This window comes from Colias philodice, chromosome 2 (assembly GCF_061535455.1).
Source record: "Colias philodice isolate Cphi_HAF_F1 chromosome 2, ilColPhil1 Martin Lab GWU primary, whole genome shotgun sequence".
In the NCBI taxonomy this organism is placed as follows: domain Eukaryota; kingdom Metazoa; phylum Arthropoda; class Insecta; order Lepidoptera; family Pieridae; genus Colias; species Colias philodice.
Genome location: NC_143087.1, coordinates 3,858,622 through 3,884,144, shown reverse-complemented (window position 1 = coordinate 3,884,144; position 25,523 = coordinate 3,858,622). Strand labels below are relative to the sequence as shown.

Genomic DNA, 25,523 nt, shown 5'->3' with positions numbered 1-25,523 from the left:
ACTTACGCGAAATGCATCACTTTGAATATCTAAGTTGGAACTCTAGAGAAAAATTCAGTAATTGCTGTTGCCTCGCGTAATTGCGGCTCGTTTAGGATACCACTTTAACTAATTGAAGTAGCGGTGCCATTTATTTATATGGGGCAGTGATATTTTTATAATAATTTTAATATTCTCATAGTTAATTATTATAATTATATGTAGGTAGTTTTCTTTATTGCGAAATATCTAAACCCACGTTAAACACAGAATAAATTAAAATAAACTAGCCTACAATTTTGATAATACACGAAAACACCTTTACATTTAAAACATTTTTAAGCTGATTACACAAACTGAATCTTCATGATAAAACATTTTATGGTGCGTAAAATAAAATTACATTAAGCCTCATTCGGAGATTTTAAATTCGTCTCGCGTTTTTACCGTGGTAATACAATCAGGCGTGAACTTTGCATTCCAGAGAGTTTGATATTTACTTAATATGGAATAAGTATATGTATAGTATCTACGGTCTACGTTTTCACACTCTACGATGATTAGATGCTTCAGCGAGTCTCAAGATGATGTAGATATACCTAAATCAACAAATAATAAAACAACACAAAATTATAAATTACTAAAGTACTTCAATGGTATGTGAGCAGATATAGGTATGTAATAAAACGAAGATTGCTTCGTATATTTCAGTAACATTCTAGAAGTAATATACTCGTCGAGTATAGGAATATAATGATATGATATTGAAACCAAAAAAGTACCTCATCCCTCTTATGCCGATATTGCGATCTGAAAGTTTATAAACGAATTATATTGAAAGTATTTGAATAAGGGAATATATTACGACGAATTAAGCAAAAACTATGTAGAGCCAATTAATACACGGACACATTAATTATACATTTTCAAAATTTGCAAGTGAAATATTATCAATATTCCTTAGGACTTGTATGGCAGTATGTTCTTGGCTTATGAGTTATGGCTTTAACATATATACATATATATGATTGGAATATATCTAGTTTCAGAATATTCGAATCAATCTTTAGAGCCACCAAAAGAATTTGGATGTTTATGATAGTTTTTAGATCCTGACGTTTGACCGACTTGTTAACCGTTCAATTGCAGGTTCACGAAGCCTCTAGGGTACGGAGGTCCTCTACGACTAAAAAATTCAATTCGCTTGGAAAACATGTTTTATTTAAAAACCCTGCGCATTGCGGCCTCTTGAAATATTTAGCAGCGGTCATGGGTTGTCTGCTTAAAATATCTGATTTGATTGAATGAATAATAAAGAAGTTAATAGTAAATGCATTGCATTTAACAATTTTAAATTAACTATCAAAAGATACATATCATTTTGGATTTTATTAATGCAGATTTGGGATCAGTGTCGAATGTAGAGTTATTCAAAATAATATTAAACATTTTCGATAAATCCAAATTGACCTTTTATTTGTATTTGAATTTTTATTCTGAAGCTGCCTTTTAAGAGGAAATGGGGCCGGAGCCCACTTGAAAATTGGATATTTATTAAACTCGCTCTCACTCGATTAATTACAAGAACAAAGCAAACTAGATATTGACTGTCATCTTTTTATCTGTGTCGTTATGTTTTTATTTTTTCGGAAAGCCAACTATGACAAGCCTCTATTGACAACGCATTTTATAGGCAATTTTGAGCATTTATTGGTTATAATGCTTACTAGCGGTCCGCCCCGGCTTCGCCCGTGGTACATATTTCGCAATAAAAGGTAGCCTTCAAAGGTTCCTTTATCGGGTATCAAAATATCTCCATACCAAATTTCATGCAAATTGGTTCAGTAGTTTAGGCGTGATTAAGTACCTAACAGACAGACAGACAGAGCTACTTTCGCATTTATAATATTAGTAGGGATAAAAGCTTACTACTTATCTTACTTATTACTTATTACTTATCTAGCAACGAAAATATAGTGGCTAAGAACAAGTTGATAAGTATTAATCTGTAAAAAAATCATTGCTCTATCATTATAGATCAATGTCCTGGAAGAATATCAGATATGTTTATATGAAGAAAATACCCGCCACATTTCCTCTTTAACTATTGGAAAAATTCGAGTTTCTTATAGTTTTTATTAATCCTAGTCCAAGGTTACGCAGACCATCACCAAGGAGCGTTCATAATATAATAATGAATAAACATTCATAAAATAGTAATGAATAAATCACAATAAATTCTGTTGAAGGAAATTGAATACCTTTTTTTATTTAAACTTTTATATCTTACTGAAGCACACACTAAGATTAAAACGGATAAAAAGATAGAACGTAAAGAAGTATAGATAACCGTAATGTGGTACTTACACCGTGGTCGCCATCTGAACTTTATGGAGTGTATGTAAAACGCCTATAAAACCCGTAAACGCGATGCTTATCCAGGAGAAATAAGTATAAAAATATTCGTAGGAAATCATAATATTATTTGTGTAGTAACAGCAGTGGCGGATTTATAGATTTGCCGCCCGTAGGCTATTCAATTTTTGCCGCCTCTAAATTTTTATATCTTATTTCACAATCATATCAATTTTATATCAATAAAATTTCAACTTTATAATTTGTGCTCCATCATCCTCGTTACATCAACTTTTCCCATATAGTTATTATTATTGAGAACTATGGTACCGTGTTAGATCCTTGATTATTTTTACAGCAAAGAATTATCAATAAACATTATTTTAAGGAAAAAATATCTCAATCGTATACCACATGCATGCATTAAGTGCGAAGCGCGTAGTAGGTATGCTTGTGGCTATGGATGATGTCGGAAAGTTTTATATAATATTATTATATTATATATATGCTATATTTATATTATATGCTCTGTATGTATATCTGTATTTATATTATATGCTCTGTAGCGAAAACATTTCGCTTGCGCGATTCAGAGCGAGGTGTCGCTACATACTCTACTCTTGCCTAAAAATCGAAATCCGATGTTTTCTCACATTAAACCGTACCTAACAAATATGATGTACATGAATATTATTTAAAAAGCAACTTAACGGAAAGAAAAATGATCGCTGAGCTTATTAAAAAATATTTTTTCGGTTATGATTAATTATTTTTTATTTAAAAGGAAATAATTTTAATGCCATATCGTATGGATTTTGAATGATCGTGTTCACAGTAAACACGATAAGTAACTTTGGAAAAAATAATTTTTTCACTTCAATTTTTTTTAATATACTTACTTGTTTAACTCTAAGGTTTAACTGGAGAGAAGCCGTTGAATAAAAAATTGCAGCTGAGTATTGTTTTATCTTATTATAATTAATTCATTCCGATTGGCATCTTCTGAAAAAGTTGGCTTTGCGAAAAAAATATCTGTTATCAAATCTACTGATGTAAACATTTAATTTAAATAATTCGTGTACGACATGAGCGCTTAAGGCCTGCTCATTTGGATTTTCCAAACTTTTTTTTACTGCAAATAAAATAATTAACTATTAAAATGTATCAATTTTCTAATGAGCAAATTGTCTCACTTCATATTTTGTGGAGGGAATTTTTTTATTGTCAAGTCAGAGTCGTTCAACTATCAGTTATTTGATTATTATGATCTCTATAAGATATTGAACTAGTTTTTTATTTAATAAAAATTAGTCAATTTTGGTGAGTATTTTTATTAGACCATCGATATTATATCGATTGAATTGGGTAAGCAGATCTCATAATTATTAGGTACAGGGAGAAAAAATTATAGCAGTTATCACTTATCAGCTTAGATCATTAAATAATGATCTAAGCTTATCAGTGAAGAATATATGTATATGTAAAAATTACTAAATTTCGATTATAATATCGAATCGCGATATTCTAAAAGTTCATAATCATTAATGTATAATTAGTAAAGCGTTTAGGAATTGTTAATGCAGATGTTGAAATATTTATTAATTAGCACTGTATATGAGAATATTTTGATTTTTGTTAAATATTTTAATTTCTCTCCAATTTTCGAAATTCGTATTATGTGTGTGTATAATATTTTTTTTTTAAATTTGTAAACCGAAATAATAAATTTATGAACTAAATTTGCCGCCCCTTAAAATTTGCCGCCCTAGGCTCCAGCCTACTCAGCCTGCTGGTAAATCCGCCACTGAGTAACAGTGTGTACCTAGTTACCTAGTTGTAGTAGTAACTTTTTAACTAAATGCAGATAGTTAACTATGTTACTTTTACCTGACCCTTGGATCTAAACGTTTTTTTATCAGATAAACTTACCCGTAGGTACTACCTTATTTGTTTAAAAAAAATAGTATGATAAAGACCATTCCAAACACTTCTAAATTATGGCAAGCTAACGGCCCAGATCTGCATTGTGTGTCATATTATTTAAGATAAGTTTATTATTAATAAATAAAATCGCCAAAAATGTCCTGTCTTGCAGCAGGATTCAGTTAGAACAGGTGTAATGTAATTTTAAAATGCCTGGCTGAATTTCGTTTGGTAGGAGAGCAATGCAGCGACGCTTCTAAACTCAATCATGCGAGTTATTGAGCACCGGCCTGTAACGTAACGCGCATCACGGTGAGAGAAAGCGCTGTGGTAGTAGTAGTGATATGTGATGTGAGTAAAAATTATTGTCACTTAATGTTACGGTATATAAGATCTGAAGCTATCGACATAGCAGAAGATACATTACCTACTGAGAAAACACTACTTCAGGAGGAGGATAAAGTAAAACATGTGGATATTTTTAAATAGATGCATTATTTATTTGTTGCCAAATAGAAAGAACGTGTTGTATTATATACTTGACGCTATTAATAGATACCAGTCATTTTCGAAAAAAGATTATGACGTCTAGGAAACTGTGTGTACCTAGGCAGGTATATGTTTTTTCTGTTGATATTTGACTATTGTTAAGCGTAATATGGATTATGGATAGAGCCTATAGAGCACAAAAATCTGAAGATTTTTGTAACCGATATGGGTAAATTTACCTACGCATAAAAATTTGTTCAATTTTAATTCTCTATCCATCTCTAGCCGCAGTCAATATTCTAATGACTACATACCACATATCGATCATGATTAAATAACACTGTTGCACCGGCAGCTTGGCTAATGACCTGTTCGTAGCGCTGGACACAGGGATATTGCATATTAGTGCAAACCTCGCGGCACTGGATATCATAAAATTGATGCCTCCGGTAACTGTATTACAGGAACCACCACGTTAACATCTATATGTATTTATATCATGCAACCTCCCCAATTTCGCTACCATACACCATAATTCTATTAATATGTACGTAATAATGATATTAGTATGGAAAAGCTGGTAACTACTGGTCGTATTAATTTCCATTCTATTAGTTATTTTAACAAACTTTGTATTTGTGACTATGATACTAAGAAACATAATAGAAATTTAGGTAAGTAAGATACTACAGGTGCTACTGGCTCTTATAATTTTTTAAGCTGAAAGTTGAAGCCTGTGCCCTGTTCCACGCGAGTAAATAATGAACAAATAGCCTAGGTATCTTATCATTTTATCTTTGTTTTGGGACACACCAATTACTGAAAAAGCACTTTTATAATACCTAATTAATAAAGGACCGGTAAGAAAACTGTACAAAGTACGCGTCTGTATCGGTCAATTAAGGAAAGCTGGCATGTTCACAGTACTCACACTTATGCAATTTCACTTACAGTATGTTCAAAAATAAATGCGACTCTAGTTTCATTTTAGACTTGAATTGTAAAATGGTGCGTTGTAGATAAATATATGCAAATATAATTATGAAAGCTCTCATAATTTACCTGTAAAATTATAATTTAAAAGTAAATCAATTGATGAACTAAATTATTTATTCTAATAATAATCAATTGGATAAAAGTATTAATAATCATTCAATTATCAAATAATAATTAAATTTCAGGTCATAAAAACAATACAAATAACACGTGTACGCAAAGATTTTCCGCAAAATTTAATTACGGATCAACAACTTTACGAACACTTCCAAAGAACACATACCGCAATAAGACATTGGTATTCAATTTTAAGTAAGAACAACCGATATCGTTTGTAAATTAATGTAAATGGTGATAACTCTGATTATTAATTAGTAGGTAATTTGATTTTTGAAAAAAAAAATGCCGATTTTAGTCAAAATTTATATTTTTCTAACAAGATCCTTATCAAATTTCCACATTGGTGAGAAAAATTGACATTTCTTATGAAAATGAACAAAAAATTAAATGATTTTATTAAATACTGTAAAATCTAATATATATTATAAAGGCGAAAGTTTGTAAGGATGTATGGATGTATGGATGTTTGTTACTCTTTCACGTAAAAACTACTGAACCGATTACAATGAAATTTAGCACTCATATAGAGGGTAACTTGGATTAACACATAGGATAGTTTTTATCCCAGAAATCCGGGAACGGGAATTATGCGGGTTTTCCTTTGCAAACGCGGGCGAAGCCGCGGGCGGAAAGCTAGTAATCTATAAGGCCTTTGCCACACTAGACGGAAACTCCGTCGCCGAACTTCCGCGGCGGAACGCCAATACATGTTATTGCATATAAAATACAAATAACGGGCACACTACGCGGAAGATCGGTCGTTCCGTCGCGGATGATCCCGCGTTCCGAGCGGACCGTCACTCGCTCGCGTCTGATCGGTCGTCCGCGCACCGATCTTCCGTCAGCGTAAGATCGGCAACGTTGCATTACAGGTATTTGTATGCATCGCGCCACATTCAGCGGATAACTCGCAGTGACGACCACACCGTATAAGGGCAGTTAGCCGACTGATGATCTGCCACTGAATATTCAGTGTGGCTGGTACCGTATAGAACGGATTGACCGCCGCGGAAGTTCGGCGACGGAGTTTCCGTCTAGTGTGTCAAAGGCCTTATTCTTCCATTTACTGTATCACAAAATTCTTCATAGATTTTTAGATATTCGTACTACACCAATTACATCACCCTGTATTTATAAACAATTGCAAAATAAAAGCTACACATAGGCCGGGAGATACTGACACAAAATTTCGGGTCATTTGTAACAGAATGGCGGTTCTACAGGGGTCTTATTACGCAATGACAAAAAGAAAAATGATGGTCAGAACGCTGGTACCGGCGGACTAGTCGCGTGGGCGTTAGTCGAACTCGTCGGATAAATAGCGAAAGTCAAACGATTTGTAACACAAAAATTTTAGAATTTACCGATAGCCCATAAAAAAGATGTAGGCGGTAGTGTCATGCCATACTTTTCCGGTGTAACTTACAGCCCCCCATAGCGACGCGATGCGTTGATTAAAAAAAAAACAATTCAACCATTTGTATCAGGCTAACTTTTGCACAGGTAATCATCATCGTGCAGACATTTACGAAAATCGCCATGCCATACTTTTCGGACGATTCCAAATGGCCACCATACCGCCGAAAAATCTGCAAAAAAAAATTTTTTTTCGCCAAACAATTTGTACCAGTATTGCATTTGGATTTTTGGAGAGTATTTGATAAAATGTGACCATTATTATATTTGCCATACTTTTAGTAGGGGGAAAAAGTGCTGCCATACTTGATAAATTAATTTATTCGTCACGTTTCAAAAATACGACTGTACAATACGTAAAATAATTTTTTACAGTATGGGATCATTATATTCTGTTTGTTTGTATACAATTCTACCTAGAAAAAAATATCGCAGATTGCAAACATGGGGCGGATGATTGTAAGACTTAAGCCAAGACGTAAAAAAAAATGAAAAGAATTGGCGATTTGTCGTCGTCGGTCGGTCGGTTGTTTGCCGTTGACCAGTACGGCATTTTTGGAAAGTATATGATGCAACGTGACCATTATTATATTTGCCATACTTTTAATAGAGGGAAAAATTAGTGCCATACTGCTACAAATCGTTCAAACTACGAATAAAATCTTACAATAAGAAAAATATCTTATACACATTCGCCACCTCCCACAGGTATGGCATTATCACACTTCTATTTATAATCATTCAGGAGTTGTTGAAAAAAAAATGTAGGGTGGTACAAATCGTTTGGCGAGAAAAAAAATTCAAAAATTTGCAGATTTTCCGCGGTATGGCGACTATTTGGTATCGTCCGAAAAGTATGGCATGGCGATTTTAGTAAATGGCTGCACGACGATTGTTACCTGTGCAAAAGTTAGCCCGGTACAAATGGTTGAATTGTTTTTTTAAACAACGCGTTCACGTCGGTAAGGCGGACTGTAAGTCACATCGTAAAAGTATGGCATGACACTACCGCCTACATCTTTTTTAAGGGCTATCGGTAAATTCTAAAATTTTTGTGTTACAAATCGTTGGACTTTCGCTATTTATCCGACGAGTGTGACTAACGCCCACGCGACTAGTCCTCCGGTACCAGCGTTCTGACCATCATTTTTCTTTTTGTCATTGCGTACTAAGACCCCTCTAGACCGCCATCCTGTTACAAATGACCCGAAATTTTGCGTCAGTATCTCCCGGCCTAACATGTGCAATGTGTAAATGTGTTGACGTTCCAGCTCTTCTTAATATAGGTATATTTCTTATAAACTCGAAACTTCTAGAAGAAAAATTTAAATAACGTTCCCACCAATTAGTCTTCCTAAACTTACTTGAAAGAATTCCATTAGCACTCTGGCACATTTCATTGTGCAAAGTTAAAATTTCAAAGGGTCAAGTTTCAGAGCGGTATTGTTGCTTCCAGTTTTAATGAAAGTATCACAAAGCAGCTTACGGGGTTGCTGCCGTGCAACTTTTTACCTTTCAAGGAATAAAAGGAAAACTCGCAGAGTAGCATAACTGGCTAACTTTTGCACTAAAACTTTTCAGGTTTCAGGTGGGTTTCACTTCCACTCCAGTAAAGTTGTTAAACGAAAAATTTTACAATTTTACACAAAAAATGCGTCTTCTCTGACCATCTTTCCGGAACAATTAACGTAGTTAGGTACTAGGTATGTAAGTTTATTAAAATTATTCTGCAATAACAATGTGTGTTTTAGTTGCATATTTTAACCAACTTATATATTCTGCTTATTTCAAATCTGCAACTAAAAGGTAGTTTGATGTTTTAATAAAACATCACAGTCATTCTTGTGATTCAGCAATTAGTTATAACTTTCATTCACATACCTATTCTGCGAGCTCTGATTTAACCTACCTTGCTTTTCTGTAAAGAAAGCGCCATCTAGATCTAACTAGTTCAAGCTTCAGCTGCAGCTCGTTTTAAAAGCCTGGGCATGGATTTAAACGCTCAAAAATTAATTAGCTCATTAATGGAACGAATACGAACTATAGATCTCTTTATTTTTTTGTTTATATTTAAAATTTTATAGTCCAAGATGTAGCTGCCCAAATATACACTCCACGGAAGTATATCTAAAATAAAAACGATATAATATATAATCGATAGGTTGATGATGACGAGTCCATATTATTTATAATTGATACAAATATTAACGATGCATGACCAAAAAAATGTTATAAAAACTAGATTTTAATCTTTTCAAACCAATTTCAAACTAAAGATGACTGCTTCTGGATGATCGTGGCCGGATCGCATTGTACAATGGAAATATTGAAATTTTTTATCTGTCTAAACTGTCATGTCAATGTCAGTATGTCAAAAGTCAAAACAACGTGAAATGTGAATCAAAATGATGTCAATTCCCCGCACGATAACATTGTAATTTTTTTAATTATTTTCAATTCCATCTTTATTATAGGCATTTGAAGTGCATATACATATGTGTTGAAATGTTTAAAGAGCAATATTATGCTCAAGGATAGTTCTGTTAAATCAAAAAACTAAGTTCTTATTTTCATTATGTTTACGTTATGGTCATGGGTGAATACTTATTTTATTAAATATATATTTAACTAAGCTATTCCATAAAATATTAAACAGGTAGTCTCTTTTAGGGTGCAAATTCTCATGGCCAGCTAGGCCTTGATAAGGTTAGTGAACAAGTGGATACACCTACTAAAATCTTGTCAAATGATTGTAGTAATGTCAATCAAATTGCTTGTGGAGGGGGGCATACCCTTCTTTTAGATGATGACGGAAAACTTTTTGCATGCGGTTGGAATTCCAAAAAGCAATGTGGCCTTGAAAACGATGTGCACAAATTTCAAAGGGTATGGTCTTTGAGCGGTATCAAATTTACAAATATCTCATGTGGTTGGGACTTCAGTTGTGGTGTTACCGACGATAAATTCTTATTTGTTTGGGGTTCCAATAGCCATGGGCAGTTGGGATTACCTAAAGAGCAGTTTCCGGAAGCAATAAAACCTATTAGATTACATGTAAATGCATGTTCTGTATCAATGGGCTTGAGGCATACTGCTATTATTAACTCAAAGGGTGAAGTATGGATTACAGGATGCGGTAAGCATGGACAACTTGGTCTAGGTAAAGATGTGCTTATTTCAGATAGGTTCCAAAAAGTACCAATAACAAATAGACTAACACATGTAGCTTGTGGGCAGAATCACACAGTAGCTTGGTGCTCAGATGATAAAGCTCTGTATGTTTGGGGAGATAATAGACATGGTCAATTATTACTGACTTCTGAAAAGTATAAAAAGATTTACAAACCTGAGAAAATTGATATTGATGTCAAGCAGAAAGTTAAGAAGCTTCTTAGTGGATGGACCAATGTTTTGCTGTGGTTAGAAGATGGCCAGCTTCTTACATGGGGTAGGAATAACTATGGCCAGCTTGGCACAGACAAGCCCTTTGATGGGAGCATCATTCACATTAAGTTACCAGGTAGTTATTTAAATTTTAAATTTTTATTTACTGTTACATTTTTGTCCAAATAATTGTATTTTCAATATAAACCTAAAGCTATATTTTATCATGTATCAAGCTCCATCTTACTACTAAGATTAACTAAATTTTCTGTTATGTTTTTTTTACATACACAACCCCAAATCTGCATCTATTATAATTTTACAGATGGTAGACAAGTTAAAGACATTGTGTTAGGGTCAGAACATACAATTTGTCTTGCAACAGACAATTCCCTGTGGGCCTGGGGATGGAATGAACATGCAAATACAGGAACAACATCAGCAGATTTAGTATATTTCCCAACATTAATACCTTTAGATCATGTTAATTTGAAAGTAAGCCAAATATATGCTGGAGGTGCACATAATTTTATAGTAACTAACAATGAAGAAAAGGAGAATGACAATAGCATGAGTTAATATGAGTAATGATTTATTATCTTTTAAACTGCTTTTTTTCCTACATCTACAGCAGAGATGTGTTATTTATATCAGTTCAAAGTTGTGTTAAACAATTAATATACTTAATATTTGGTGATAACCTATTTTTTAATGTTTAACATTAATACTAGTTACAATTAACTTATCTGTTTAAGCTTGTATGTTGTAATTTTTTTTTTCTATAAAATATTAAAACTTATGAAATAAGTTTCAGTTATAATCAACTGTGATAAACTATTAAATTTATTAGAAATGCTTATTTTGTTTATTTTACATATACTGCCTATTGACCATAATATATAATTATGTTTACTTACATTTAATTTTATTAGCTGTTAAGATAAAAAAAAATAGGCCTGAAACTGGTAAGCGTAGTTAATGTAAAATTTGAAAGACATTTCAATGTTATGGTTGGTAAATAATAAATAAAAAATAAATATTAAAACTATATTCAACATCAAATAATATTGATATGGATAATTCGTGTAACAAAAATTTTTCTGATACATTAAAAATACTTATTTTAGAGAAATCATAGCTTTTATGACAAGGTTACATTTTTATCACTAGCCATTTTTAAAAATACATTTGCATTGTAAGGCGATACTTAATACTTAGAATGTTTATAATCAGTTTTCTGCCAAGATAACAATTAATAAACAAGGGTAGTTGACCACTACTGCTTGCCACTGTTTAGCACTTTCACCTTTTCCTTTCAGACTTTTGTGTCTTACGTTTTTCTTTTTTCTCTTCTTTTAATTGTTTTTGCTTTTCTCTGGAAAGGTTAAACATATTATGATATTAATGCTATGATGAATAGGTTTTAAGATATCTAAATATAACCATAATATGTATTACTATTGCAATTTTTAGTGTCACAATTTTAAAAATTATTTTTTTTAGCAACAGGCTGGCAAATATAATTTTTTTAGTAATAAATAAAATACCTGTCTTCTCTATCTTTTTCTTTCTTCTTTTGTGCTTCGAGTCTTGCTTGTTCACGTCTCTCTTTAGCTGCTGCAGCTACATCTAAGGCGTTTGTGTTCTTAACTAAATCTCCACCCTCAGAAACATCCACTGTTCCTACTTCTTCCTGTAATTTGAAAATAGTTAAAGTAACAATATCCATATTTTCATAATAAGTAAAATATCTGCACTAACAATGTAAAGCTGAAGAGTTTATTTTAACACAGCAATCTTGGGAACTATTAGACTTGTATCAATTTTTATTTCATTTCACTGTATAATATGTGATCCCAGAATCAATAGGCTATCTTTATACCACGGGTGAAGACGACGGAGAGCTAATTTTTTATATAAAGTTTTAATAAATAAATATTTTAAATGTACCTCATTATCAGAGAGCTGACTATACTGTGATAGAATGGCCTCACGTATCTTCTTTTCTTCGTCTGTATATTCTTTTCGAGTTGTAGTCGCTAGTGACTGAGATTCTAGCATTTTGGTTAATTGAATATCGACATCTATATTGGATACTTGCTTTGGACCCTCCTGATTTGGTTTGCACGACTCCCATTTCTCAATTATTTCGTTAACGTGTATTGTTATATCGTTTTCCTGAGGAGTACAAGATTTGATTAATAAATATATATCCTTATTAATATTAACCAATAAATGTTCCTTGGAGGCTTACCACAATTTCAGACAATAGGTCTTCTAAAGCATCTTTTTTTTCATCTATGGAATCTTCGCCTTCTAATATACCTGAAATATAGGATCCAAATACTCCTTCATCAGTTTTTAAAGACTTTAATTTATCGCTTAACCACGGCTCGAAATCCGTCATGACAGCCGCCATGTTGCTCATTTGACAGTATTTTTTTTTTTCAACATTATTTTCCACAGATGAGATGTTTACCCTATTGTTAACTGGTTAAATTATTATTGAAAATAAAAATATAGAATAAATTCAACGCATAAAAATATATAATTTATCATTTTCATAATACGATTATAATATTTTTATATTATATTGAATCGATACAGAAACATATTGAACATCCGTCCTTACTTCAGTCAGTACAGCACTATTCTAAATTTGACATTTCGCCTTGTCATTGTATTAGCGGTGCATCGGTTATTACTAAGCAAATTCAATACATTCGTTTTGTTTTACTAACTTGTAACTAGTTTTTAAACTTTTAAAATGTCTGCTCGTTACGATAGAGCTATTACAGTCTTTTCACCAGATGGCCATTTGCTGCAAGTAGAATATGCACAAGAAGCCGTCCGCAAAGGATCAACTGCTGTATGTACTTTTGTAGTTGCTTGAGAACAGGAATTTATTGGATTATTATAAATGTATGGTTTATTTTAGGTTGGCGTAAGGGGTAAAGATGTCGTAGTGTTGGGCGTTGAAAAGAAGTCAGTTGCTAAACTTCAAGAAGAAAGAACAGTAAGAAAAATCTGTCTTCTCGACGATCATGTGGTAATGGCTTTTGCCGGTTTGACAGCAGATGCTCGTATACTTATAAACAGAGCTCAAATTGAATGCCAGTCTCACAAATTGACAGTGGAGGATCCAGTCACTCTGGAATATATTACCAGATATATTGCTGGACTCAAACAGAAATACACACAAAGTAATGGTCGTCGCCCGTTCGGTATCTCATGCCTTATTGGAGGTTTTGACTATGATGGTCATCCTAGATTGTTCCAAACTGAGCCATCAGGTATTTATTATGAATGGAAAGCCAATGCAACTGGCCGATCAGCCAAAACTGTGCGAGAATTCTTAGAAAAGAATTATACTCCTGAAGAAGTTGCCTCAGAAAATGGTGCAGTAAAGGTGAGAAGACCCATATTACTTATTTAAATTGATTTTCAGTAAAAACAGTATTAGAATGGTGGCAATACTATATCTGTGAAAAATCAAAATCTTTAGCAAAGAATAGTTATATCAAAATATAATTTTATTTTTCAACACCTATGTATATTAAAACCTTCACTTGCATTATCAGGATAAAAAGTAGCAAATTATAAATCTCCATAATATTTCACACAGTACTATTTCCATACATTCATCCACACAAATACTCCTTCATCAGTTTATACACTCAATAAGTAATAATCTTATATATAAAAATGAATCGCAAAATGTGTTGGTAAGCGCATAACTCGAGAACGGCTGAACCGATTTCGATAATTCTTTTTTTATTATATTCCTTGAAGTACGAGGATGGTTTTTATGTAGAGAAAACGTAAACATATACCACGGGCGAAGCCGGGGCGGACCGCTAGTATTTACATATTATTCGCTTTAAGCTGCATAGACTTATAAATATTTATACCTACATTCCTTGACTTTTATATATTTTATTATTATATGCGACTGAGACTGAATATCTATTATTAAATTTTCCATTTCGTCATTACAGCTTGCGATTCGGGCCCTCCTTGAAGTTGTACAATCTGGTCAGAAGAACCTTGAAATAGCTGTCATGAGACGCAACCAACCCATGCAAATGTTAGATTTGGACACTATCAACTCATATGTTACTGTTATTGAAAAAGAGAAAGAAGAAGAAGCTGAGAAGAAAAAACAGAAGAAGTAATTTTATTTTGTATTTTTTACGATTAATACACGGCATAAGGAATATAATAAATGTTTATTTTAACCATATTATTGTATTGAACTTATGAATTAAGTAAATCAATAGTTTGAGATATTTGGGAATACAGCTCCTTCAAATTGGAGACACTGTCTTGACTGGAGCTCTTATTTATCATTATGTCATTAAACATCTGATCCCATTCTCCATGGTAATGATTAGCATTTTCATTGGACTGTAAAGATGTATCAAAATTATTACTTTCAGTATAATATAGCTTCTCTATAGTATAAAGTTTAACACTCTGTTTAAAACTTCAATCTGGTTAAAAAAAATCCCAGTATTTGAAAATAGTAAAAAGTATAACACTATACCTCAACAAAGCTGATATCATCATTGTGGTCATTGCTCACAGATGGTAAGACACAATTTAAAGAATTATTATCTTTTTCCTTTTTCTTGGTAATACCTTGATCAATATCATGACCAATATTGAATTCAGCAAGCAATTCAACGCCTGAATTTTCTCCAGTGTGTTCAGAATCAAGGTCAGGCATGTTTAGAAATTGAGCTGAATAATTATCATTGACTTGCTGACATGAATCATCGGAGAAATTGATGAGATTATCTTGTGAAATATCACTATAAACATATTTTTTATTCACATTAAATAATGATTACTTATAAAAGTTATGAATCTTGTGAAATTAAATTTACTTGATTAAAACTTTATCTTACCCATAAGCCTCTCCACCTATAGTATCATTTGGCTTTACCAATTTCTCCACACCTGTAAGGAGTGACTAGTAAGGGATTGGATGCAGAAAGGATTAAATGATTGGAAATTATGGTAAGTGAAGGATAAATATATAATCAAATGGTAAGGATTTAGGTAAGGACCTGTATGTTGGAACTCTTTCTGGATATCTTTAGCAGTGTCATCACATGGTATAAGCCAGTCCAGTTCAACACTTTCTTCATCTTGATATTCATCTTGTTCATCTATATGAAATATCAAATAACATTTATTTAAAAGAATATTATTTTTAAACATGATAAGTAATCAAAAAGAGTTTTATTAATATACCCTCATAGTCCATGTTACATGCTGGTTTTGGAGAGGTTTGAATGTATAAATCCTGAGCTGCTTTTTTGAGTGCAATTTGTAAAGCTCTTCTAGCTTTTTGTAATGGTGTAACATAAAGATTTTGGTCGTTACTATATAAATTCTGCCAAAGAAAAAGAAAATTATAAAATCAAAGCTACATATTATATAGTTTATATGTACCTAACAATTTAAAACTACAACAAACCTTTGGTTTGAAGTTTTTTTTAATGGTTAGCGCCTTTCTCGTGATCTTGTTAAGTAATTCTGGTCTACCAAATTGAAAATAATCATGAATATATTCATGCATATATGGATTACTCGAATTGCAAAGCGGATCTTGTAAATGTGAAGTAACTTTGCGGAATCCATATAAATTTAATTGTCTTACAAAGCTAGAGATATTGGTAGTTTTAAAAATGGAATGATTACATTGTAAATAAGTATGCAAAACGCGATAATTCAGGAGAATAGTGCGCCCAGTACCACCCCATAATATTGCATCGGTATGCAAGTCCAATAAATACCAAAGTTTTTGAGGAAACCGCATCTGTCTAATAGCATTTGTTACTTCTTGCATGATATTTTTTTTTAATTTCCATACAATTCTAAGGGAAAGGCGTTTCCATAAATTAATTAGGTACGTGTAAGTTAAAACTCGCGCCTTTGCATTGGTCAGAATGACATGCGTCATGCCATTGTTTTTTTATCTTTTTTTTTTTTGTTGCACATATACCTAGCCAATGGAAGCGTAAAGAATAGTTAAAATTTAACATATAAATAATTATCTACCTAGATTTTTTCATTGTTTCCTCATTTATTGTATGTAAAATAAAATATTTCAATATATAATTTTAGCAAGTGCTGACACTGAAGTTATATATTATCTGTTAATTTTAATGACATTAATGACAATCTACATCACCATCAGTGACAGCGCTCTGAGGTGACAGCAGTGCAGGGTCTTTTCAGCTAGAACATTTCACTCTCAGTACATTTATGTTGGTTCATTTTAGTTCGGACATAGCTCAACAGATGTCAGCCTTACAAATTCTTTTGACAGATGACAGTTGACAGTTGACACATGTTTGTTTTATGTTTATTGCCCCTCGCCCCCTCACTCCCTCACTCCGTTTACCGGCGTTTGCGTGGCGTTTGCGCATTGGAAATTTGGAATCGTTCATGGTGGTTTTTATGTTTATTCGGATTTATCCCCACGAATTGGCGTGTTTATGGACTTTTATGTATCTGTTGAAAATCGTGACCCCAGGCTTGACTCCGGACTTTGATTCTTCCGTTTTGGATTTGATCTCAACTTCATTTCTGATCACTATGGCTGCCGAGAAAAAGTGCTGTGTGCCGACCTGTGGTAAGTCTATAATCGTGTTATTTATTTGGATTTGCCAAAATAAGTAGCTCAAATAAATACATTGCTGTTTAGGCTTTGCTACTCACGGGCTGATAGTTAGGTTAGTTTGTGTTTGTCAAGATGTTCTACTTTTATCATCCTAGCCAAAAGTAATAGAACTTATACTTATAATCAGCGTAAAATCAAAGCATTTACCTTAAAAAGGGTATTTCTTTAGAAATTTGCGGCACGAATTAAGGGGGGGGAGGGGAGGGAAAGGGTGGGGGGAGGTAAGGGGAGACCCCCTATAAAGTGGGGGGGTGAGGAAACCCCCCCTTCTATTTTTTTTTTATTTTTTTTTGAGATTATATTTATACTAGCTTACCGCCCGCGGCTTCGCCCGCTGTGACTTAAACCTAATAAATTATATACTAAAACCTTCCTCTTGAATCACTCTATCTATTAACAAAAACCGCATCAAAATCCGTTGCGTAGTTTGAAAGATTTAAGCATACAAAGGGACATAGGGATAGAGAAAGTGACTTTGTTTTATACTATGTATAGTGATGTAGTTAGAAATATAACGAAGATTATGGGCTTTCTTGACTGCTCCGGCGCTGCAGAACGTGGCGCTTGCCCCCGTGTACGTCGTTGCAGGCAGGAGTCTTCACTCGCCTTCGTAGCTTCGGCTTTTTGGTCGCCTTTGGCGACCAGCCTCAGCCACTCCGGCTCGCTTGACTCTGCCTGCTCCTCAGCACACGCGGGCGCCACGCTCCTCCGCGCCTCCGACTTTTTTAATACACTCTAGTGTATGACAGACAAGTACCACGTGGAATCGGGGTGGACAGATTCGGTTCTGTGATTAACAATTTGTGTGCAATATACATACAATAAAAACATTTTTTTTAAATAATTATTTATTCAAATCTTGTATACATGTTTGATACAATTTACAATGGCAATGAATGGATCCATTTTATTTTTTTCCACCCATCGTCTCGACATATTCTATAATATTATCACCGAAGTTTGCTGGGTGGTTATAGTTATCTTTTTTAAAAAATCTTTTTACAACATGCCACTGGGACTCAAATGGGTCAGAGGCAACAAATGGGTTGTCTGGGTCTGAGTGATTAACTTTTTTATGAACATACCCATATTGCCCCAAACAATCATATGCTCGCCAATAACCCGTATGAATTGTTGTCCCCTCAGCAACATGCTTTTGAATGAACTATGGTTTTTAATATGTACATTAAGACATTTGTTATCTCTTTCAAACAAAATTCTTGTAGTTTTGTCAATGTAACTCAAACAATTTTGAACATAATCTCAAAAATTAAAAAAAAGATTTCTCTGTAATTTCACGTTTCCGCACGAAAAGCCGCTAATGTATGTTTCGGGGCATCATTATCGATCGATAAAAATTAAAATCGCGCCGAAATTCGTGCCGCACGTTTCTAAAGTCAACCCTTAAAAAGTGCTATTTGATGTACTTAATGTCTAGCACATTGTTATGCAATACATTATGACTAGACATCGGATTATATGCATTTGCATATTTTCATATGCAAATGCATAAATCTCTCTAATTACGGCGTTAGTGCATATTTTAGCCTTTTTCACCAATCGTGCATATTTCGTTAAGTAGCGGGAGTTTTGATTGGTCGACTAACCTTTATTAGCCAATCAGAACGCTCAGCGAGTAAACAAACCCTATTTTGGCATGGTAAAATGGCAAAAAATTACAAAAATTACCTACATTGAAACATTTTCACTAATAACTTATATTTCTACTTTTATTTCTATTTTCCATATGTACATTTTATATGCCTTAACCCTCAGCCTTTGAAATGTTACTATTAATTTGGCAAATTGATAATACTCATGCTCAATCTCACACAAAACTAATTTAAATGATTACAGGTACCTACTTATCTATTTCAAAATTGAATGTGAATCTAGTGTTTTCGAGTTTAGTTCTTGAATCATTTGAAAAGTAATATAGGTATAAGAATAATTTGATGTTTTTTATTCAACTATAAAATTCATCATTTATAAAATCAGCACTTGTTAGTACTAAACTTTTCTCGGTTATTGCACAAAAATTACACTAAGTATGATAAATTAAATATTTATTAGGTATTATAATATATTATTGCCTTTACATTGCTACTAGTTCTAATAATAATGCATCAAATTATACTTTCAGGTTCGGATACACAAATACTTCACAAGTTTCCAAATCCAGATAAAGACATGGAACGTTTCCGGATATGGCTTTATAGAATTGGAGGCGAAATTTTGGCTTTGGATAATGCATATATTTATAAATATCGCAAAATTTGTCATCAACATTTTGAAATTCAGTATCACACCAGAAGCAAAATGCTTAGTCCTAATGCTGTCCCTTCATTGTATTTGCCAGGTGACTAAACATTTAGAAAAAGTTTTATAATTATTTTTGTTAAGTAGGGTAAACCACCCAATTATTGGCACTTTAAGCAGCTACTTCACAAAACCGGTGAAATTTGCATGTACAATTATGTTTTATTTAAGAAAAAAACATTTATACTGGTATTCTAATCTATGGAGAATATTATAAAGTACTTTTCAATTTTAAATTAAATCTCTTTATTTAATATAGTGAATCTTTAAAAGAAAAACCAAACATACCAGTTGCTGACATAGTCAAACCTTTTATTGGCAGTGATTGTTTCCAATTATTGTCACTATTCAAGACTGAAAAATATTTACTAGATCTTAAGTAGGGCTTTCAAAGTGTGTACTATGACATCTTAAAGTTAATTTTTACCATTCATAAATTAACAGAAATTAATTTTGAAATAAACAAAATAAAAGACTTTGTTAAAAGAAGTGTCACATTTATTTGTAGAGGAACATACCATTTCAGTTGGAACGCTTATTTTTTAAATATGGTTTTAGACAACCAAAAAACCTACTTAAATAAAACATAGAACAATTTTAGCTTACGATTAAATCACAGTTCTGATTGAATGACATCATAAGTAATTTTTAAGTTTCAATTAACATTTTTGTGTGCCAATAAAATGGATAAACAGATTTTAAACAGTCCAATTGTTGGCATACCACAAATAACTAAAAGTTGGCTGTTAAATTTTAAAATAATGTTTAAAAAAGGCAGTTCATACATTCAATAATAAGACAAAATGAATATGCATAAGAAAAACATAACGGAATTGCAATTTCTTTTAAGTTCATGATAGCTCTTACCTTAGTAAAAAACGAATATTTTGAATATTTTTGCCACACAAGTCCCGGCTTGTCAAACAGATGGTTGATACGCCGCAATGTTTTAAGAAATAAAAAACATTGTTAGCTAGTTGAGTAAAGAATGATACGCTACTTATTAATTTCAACTACAAAATTTATACTGGCTACAAAAAAATCTTAATTTTCTTAAAAAAACTGGAGCATGCCAATAAATTGGTAGAGTGCCAATAATAGGGTGGTTTACCTATATACTTTATTAATTCTTTTGTTATTTTATATTTTTGACGATCTTATTTTATTTTGACATGTAACTTATTTTATTATGAGCGAATCTTTTGCACAGAATAAATCTCTATAAAACTATTTATCGGCTAACTTTGACCAATAATGTCAGAGCCCCTGATTTTGAAGTAAAAGAGAAAAAATAATTATTGAGTTAACATAAGTAGGTAAGTAGGTACATAAATTTCCAAAAAAATATTGAATAATAGTCAGTTATAACATTTTGAACTTCTGTTGATGAATTTATTTTTTGCATCATTAGTACATAATATAACAGTTTATCATATTACTGCACTGTATTTCATCATATATAATATCTTACTTCATAATATATGTATGTACCTTATTAACTTATAACTTTTTTGCAGGTTTTAAAAAAAGCCTTCCATTGGCCGATGTTACAAATGTTGCAGCTGCTTATAGCTATACTGAAGGAATTTCATCAGCATTGCCTTCAACATCAGGTTAGTCAGCTGTTTTATTATTTATAATTTATTTTTAAAAATAATTAGGTACTCAATCCGCATCAAGTCCTGTTATATCATACTAAGCATATCTTGTGCCATGGAAAACAGAGAAAACAAACATGAAACAAGGTGCCTTAAAGTAGCCATAAACTTTGACCATTATAAACTCTCGGGGCCCCCAATTTTTAAGTAATATACAAAAATAGTTTTTGTACTACTTTGTACCTAAAACAATAAGTAGGTAGTAAATTACATCAATTTCCAAAACATATTGAGAAATTGTAAAAGTTTGAACTTCTTTTGATGAATTAATTTCTTGCTTCATTAATACATAATGGCTTATCTTGTAATTGCAATGTATTTTATCATTTATTTTTACTACGTCATAGGTAATATAGGTACTAAAATCTTTTACAGGTTTTACAAAAACAGTTCCATTGGCTGATGTTACAACTGCCAAAGATTCTCATTGCTGTACTGAAGAAATTTCAGCAGCATTGCCTTCATCATCAGGTATGTCAGCTGTTGTATTTTTATTACTAATCATAATTTATTTAAAATATTGAGTAAAGTAATAAAGTAATCAATCCTGAAAGTCTTGTGATCCGAGTAACAAAAAAAATATAGGTACCAGCTGAATTGAGAACCTCCTTTTCATTTTTTTGACGTTGGTTTAAAATAGACAACTAATACTTAAAATGGACTGATCTAGGTACACTTAAACTAAACAAATCTGAAGAATTACTTCTTATGAATTTTCAATGGACTGATCTAGGTACACTTAAACTAAACAAATCTGAAGAATTACTTCTTATGAATTTTCAATGGACTGATCTAGGTACACTTAAACTAAACAAATCTGAAGAATTACTTCTTATGAATTTTCAATGGACTGATCTAGGTACACTTAAACTAAACAAATCTGAAGAATTACTTCTTATGAATTTTCAAAAAAAATGTTCTCATACAACATGCGATGTTATCTGTGAAATATGTCATATTATTGTTAACATTTTTTAACTATATTTGAAATGATAGATAATTGCTATGCATAGTTAATATTTATAAACTATCGTTAATTCATAATTATTTAATTATTGTAACATTTAATATCAATAAGTTGAAGGAATAACAATTTATTTTTGAGAATAAAATAAAGTTTAGTTTATATCCCACCATTTCTGTATGTTTTGAGGGAAACTTATCACAATATTACAAGTGTTAGATAGGTTATTTTCCTTTCCCTATTATTATGGAATGTAATTGTTTACCCTTAAGAACTCTTAAACCTTAGAAAGGTATTTATTCCGACCTTAGAAAAAAAATGTTGTGTGGTTTTATGAAACCACGGTAAAAGTGAAACTGTTCGAACGGTTCCGAACACTGCTTTGTGTAGCGCATGTCGCATGCCGAGTAGGTATACCTACTCGGCAGCCGCGATACACGCGACATGCGCTACACAGACCAAAAAGTTTGAGACGATGTAATAAAAGTTTCACTTTAAAAATCACAATTTTTTAACTTTGTATGGAGAAATTTTCTCATACAACATGTGATATGGTATAACAATTTATTCCTGATAATAAAACAAAGTTTAATTTATAAACTAACCAACATTTCTTTAACTACAGGAAAACAGCAAACATCTCAAATTGAAGACAGAACTAAATTGAACATCCAAACTCCGAAAAGTAAGTTTTCTTGGAATTTATTTACTTACATACATAATATCTATCCTAGATAAATGTATTTACGGCAGAAGTGGTGAAATCAGGTCACATTGACTTATGTTATAATATAACACTATTTCATATTTCATTCATTCATTCATATTTATGGTAACTTTAGTAAAAAGATTTTTTTTATTTAAGTAAAACAAACACTACTTTTTAAGGGAAACTTATCATAATTTTAGTGTTAGGTTATTTTCCATTCCCTATTAATATGAAATGTAATTTTCAAAGTTTAAGAACTTATGTAAAAACTTTTGTATGCGAATTTTTTTTCATAATTTTACTTTTATTTAGCTGTTTACTCAAATTATCATCCTTTAGCCAAAAAATCACAATTTATTAGAACTTTGTATTGAGATGTTGTATCAATACCATATTCCTCTTATGATACAACTACATACATAGAAAGTGTTTGCTCATTAGCTGCTTATTAACATTACACCATGATGCTTCAACTTTAAAAAAAAAATTACTAAAGGCTTTTTTCTACACGTGTGTGGTGGTGGCCTCTGAACACTTTATCTTTGGCAAAAATCTTAAATCTCTCCTTTCTTCTCATATTAATTCAAAACTTTTTTTTTCCAGGAAGCACTAAGAAACATACAACAAATGATGGGCCACGTTTGTACAAGGAGATACAGAAACTACAGAAAAAAAACAATTCATACAAGCAGAGACTTAAAAATGCTAACAATCTTTACAATAATACAGCATTTCAAAATGCACTCAGCAAATTCAAAAGATTGGCTGCTATTTTTACTATTATGCAGTTTCGTGAAATTATGAAGCCTAAAATGGGGCGACGATTTACTAAAGAGGAGAAAATAATGGCGCTTTCTGTTTATAAGCGTGGACCAAAATGCTACAAATGGCTCAGCAAGATGTTTATTCTGCCTTCCCCAATGACTTTAAGTAGAATGATTTCAAGAGCTGCTTTGAGACCGGGCATTAATGAAAAAATATTTGATCAATTAAAAAAAAAAGTGCAAAAAATGAAGGATAGTGAAAAATTATGCACCCTTATTTTTGATGAAATGGCTCTCACCCCACATTTTGATTACAACAGAAAAAAGGATAAAGTTACTGGCTTTGTAAACTACGTGGGGGAACCGAAGAAACAGATTGCTGACCATGTTCTAGTGTACATGATACGAGGAGTAGTCAGAAACTACAAGCAGCCAATTTATTATTCATTCTGCTCATGTAGTACACCGAAACAGGTTTTAGCAGCGCAAATAGAACTTATAATAAAAAAGCTTCATTTTATTGGATTTGTCGTTGTTGCGACTGTTTGTGACCAAGGCACCTCAAACACTGCTGCAATTAATAGCCTTATAGAAGCAAATAGAGAAGAGCATTTGAGGAGAAATCAAGTTTTAAGAGAGAAAGTATTTACAGTTGATGGTCAAGTAGTTATCCCATTGTATGATGTCCCACACATGTTGAAAGGTTTACGAAACAACTTGCTCACTAAAAATTTACAATATGTAATAAATGGAGAAAGTAAAGTTGCCAAGTGGGAACATATTGTGGAACTATACCACAATAATCCTACATATAAAGGTTTAAAAATTATAAAAAATTTGACAGAAAGCCATTGCTTGAAAGAAAAAATACCGAAAATGAAAGTTAAGTACGCTGCTCAACTCTTCAGTCAAACTGTTGGGAAAACAATGGGCTATTTAGCTGGTAAGTTTATAAACTAATTATTTTTTTGTTTATGCTAGCTTTCCGTCGTGAGGTTTAAATATTTTCTCATAGCAATAAGACGTTTTCTCGCTAAAAAGAGTAGCATGTGTATACAGGGTGTAACAAAATTCTCAAGCAGTACTTAAGAAGAGTTGATGAGCCCATGAAACTGATCTACTTTTCTGATATGAAAAAAAAATTGGTGCTCCCATACAAAATTGGCCTTTGATCCGAAAAATCACTATGCCCTTGATGCTTAACTCATTTAATGAGACATATAAACACCCCTATAAATATGAACCACTAGGTACATACATATATTCATATGAAAAAGTAATTTAATTTCCCCCATGGTTTTATCATTAAGTTATTATATTATCATTAAGGCCGGTTGCAGAGCTTCACCGACCATCAGTGCGTACGTCAGTCGCGCTTGTCATATGTATGGAATATGCGTGCGTATGGGCGTATTCAGAAAGAAAGCTTGAAACTTATAAGCGCTTATAAGCGCTTATCGGCGCTTATAAGCGCTGGTAACCCGCGCAGGAAAATATATGAACATGCGCTTATAAGCGCTGATAGGCGCCGACAAGTTCCAACAAGTTTCAACAAACTTGTCGGCGCCGATCAGCGCTTATAAGCGCCGATAAGCGCTTATAAGTTTCAAGCTTTCTTTCTGAATACGCCCTATGGTCGGTCTAGCTATGAACGGTTTTATGAATTTCCATACATATTATGACAAGCGCGACTGACGTACGCACTGATGGTCGGTGAAGCTCTGCAACCGGCCTAAGGATAAATACGAAAGTT

At 32.5% G+C, this 25,523-nt stretch overlaps 4 protein-coding genes across 7 annotated transcripts; 2 read left to right on the top strand and 2 right to left on the bottom strand.

Annotated features, from left to right (window-relative positions):
• The first annotated feature begins 4,533 nt into the window (after positions 1-4,533).
• On the top strand, positions 4,534-11,519 carry LOC149490290 (secretion-regulating guanine nucleotide exchange factor-like). 4 transcript variants are annotated; one of them, XM_089702880.1, is made up of 4 exons: positions 4,534-5,195; positions 9,949-9,984; positions 10,654-10,798; positions 10,988-11,519. In XM_089702880.1, exons 1-4 carry the CDS (start codon positions 5,187-5,189, stop codon positions 11,239-11,241), a joined length of 444 nt encoding a protein of 147 aa, XP_089559006.1. In that variant the 5' UTR covers positions 4,534-5,186; the 3' UTR covers positions 11,242-11,519. The 4 variants fall into 4 exon arrangements, with proteins under 4 accessions (XP_089559006.1, XP_089558992.1, XP_089559000.1 ...); XM_089702874.1 differs by lacking the exon at positions 4,534-5,195 and adding an exon at positions 9,136-9,874; XM_089702866.1 differs by having other exon boundaries at positions 9,949-10,798.
• A 176-nt stretch (positions 11,520-11,695) lies between these two features.
• Positions 11,696-13,109, bottom strand: LOC149490289 (coiled-coil domain-containing protein 43). Its single transcript, XM_089702997.1, has 4 exons — positions 12,917-13,109; positions 12,613-12,840; positions 12,210-12,355; positions 11,696-12,037 (listed from the first exon to the last, which is right to left on the bottom strand). Exons 1-4 carry the CDS (start codon positions 13,088-13,090, stop codon positions 11,965-11,967), a joined length of 621 nt encoding a protein of 206 aa, XP_089559123.1. The 5' UTR covers positions 13,091-13,109; the 3' UTR covers positions 11,696-11,964.
• A 207-nt stretch (positions 13,110-13,316) lies between these two features.
• LOC149490288 (proteasome subunit alpha type-7-1-like) lies at positions 13,317-14,903 on the top strand. Its single transcript, XM_089702989.1, has 3 exons — positions 13,317-13,531; positions 13,601-14,071; positions 14,661-14,903. Exons 1-3 carry the CDS (start codon positions 13,430-13,432, stop codon positions 14,835-14,837), a joined length of 750 nt encoding a protein of 249 aa, XP_089559115.1. The 5' UTR covers positions 13,317-13,429; the 3' UTR covers positions 14,838-14,903.
• Positions 14,904-14,919: 16 nt separating this feature from the next.
• Positions 14,920-16,565, bottom strand: LOC149490287 (uncharacterized). Its single transcript, XM_089703008.1, has 6 exons — positions 16,148-16,565; positions 15,922-16,063; positions 15,735-15,836; positions 15,573-15,624; positions 15,209-15,476; positions 14,920-15,069 (listed from the first exon to the last, which is right to left on the bottom strand). Exons 1-6 carry the CDS (start codon positions 16,517-16,519, stop codon positions 14,920-14,922), a joined length of 1,086 nt encoding a protein of 361 aa, XP_089559134.1. The 5' UTR covers positions 16,520-16,565.
• Positions 16,566-25,523: the final 8,958 nt, after the last annotated feature.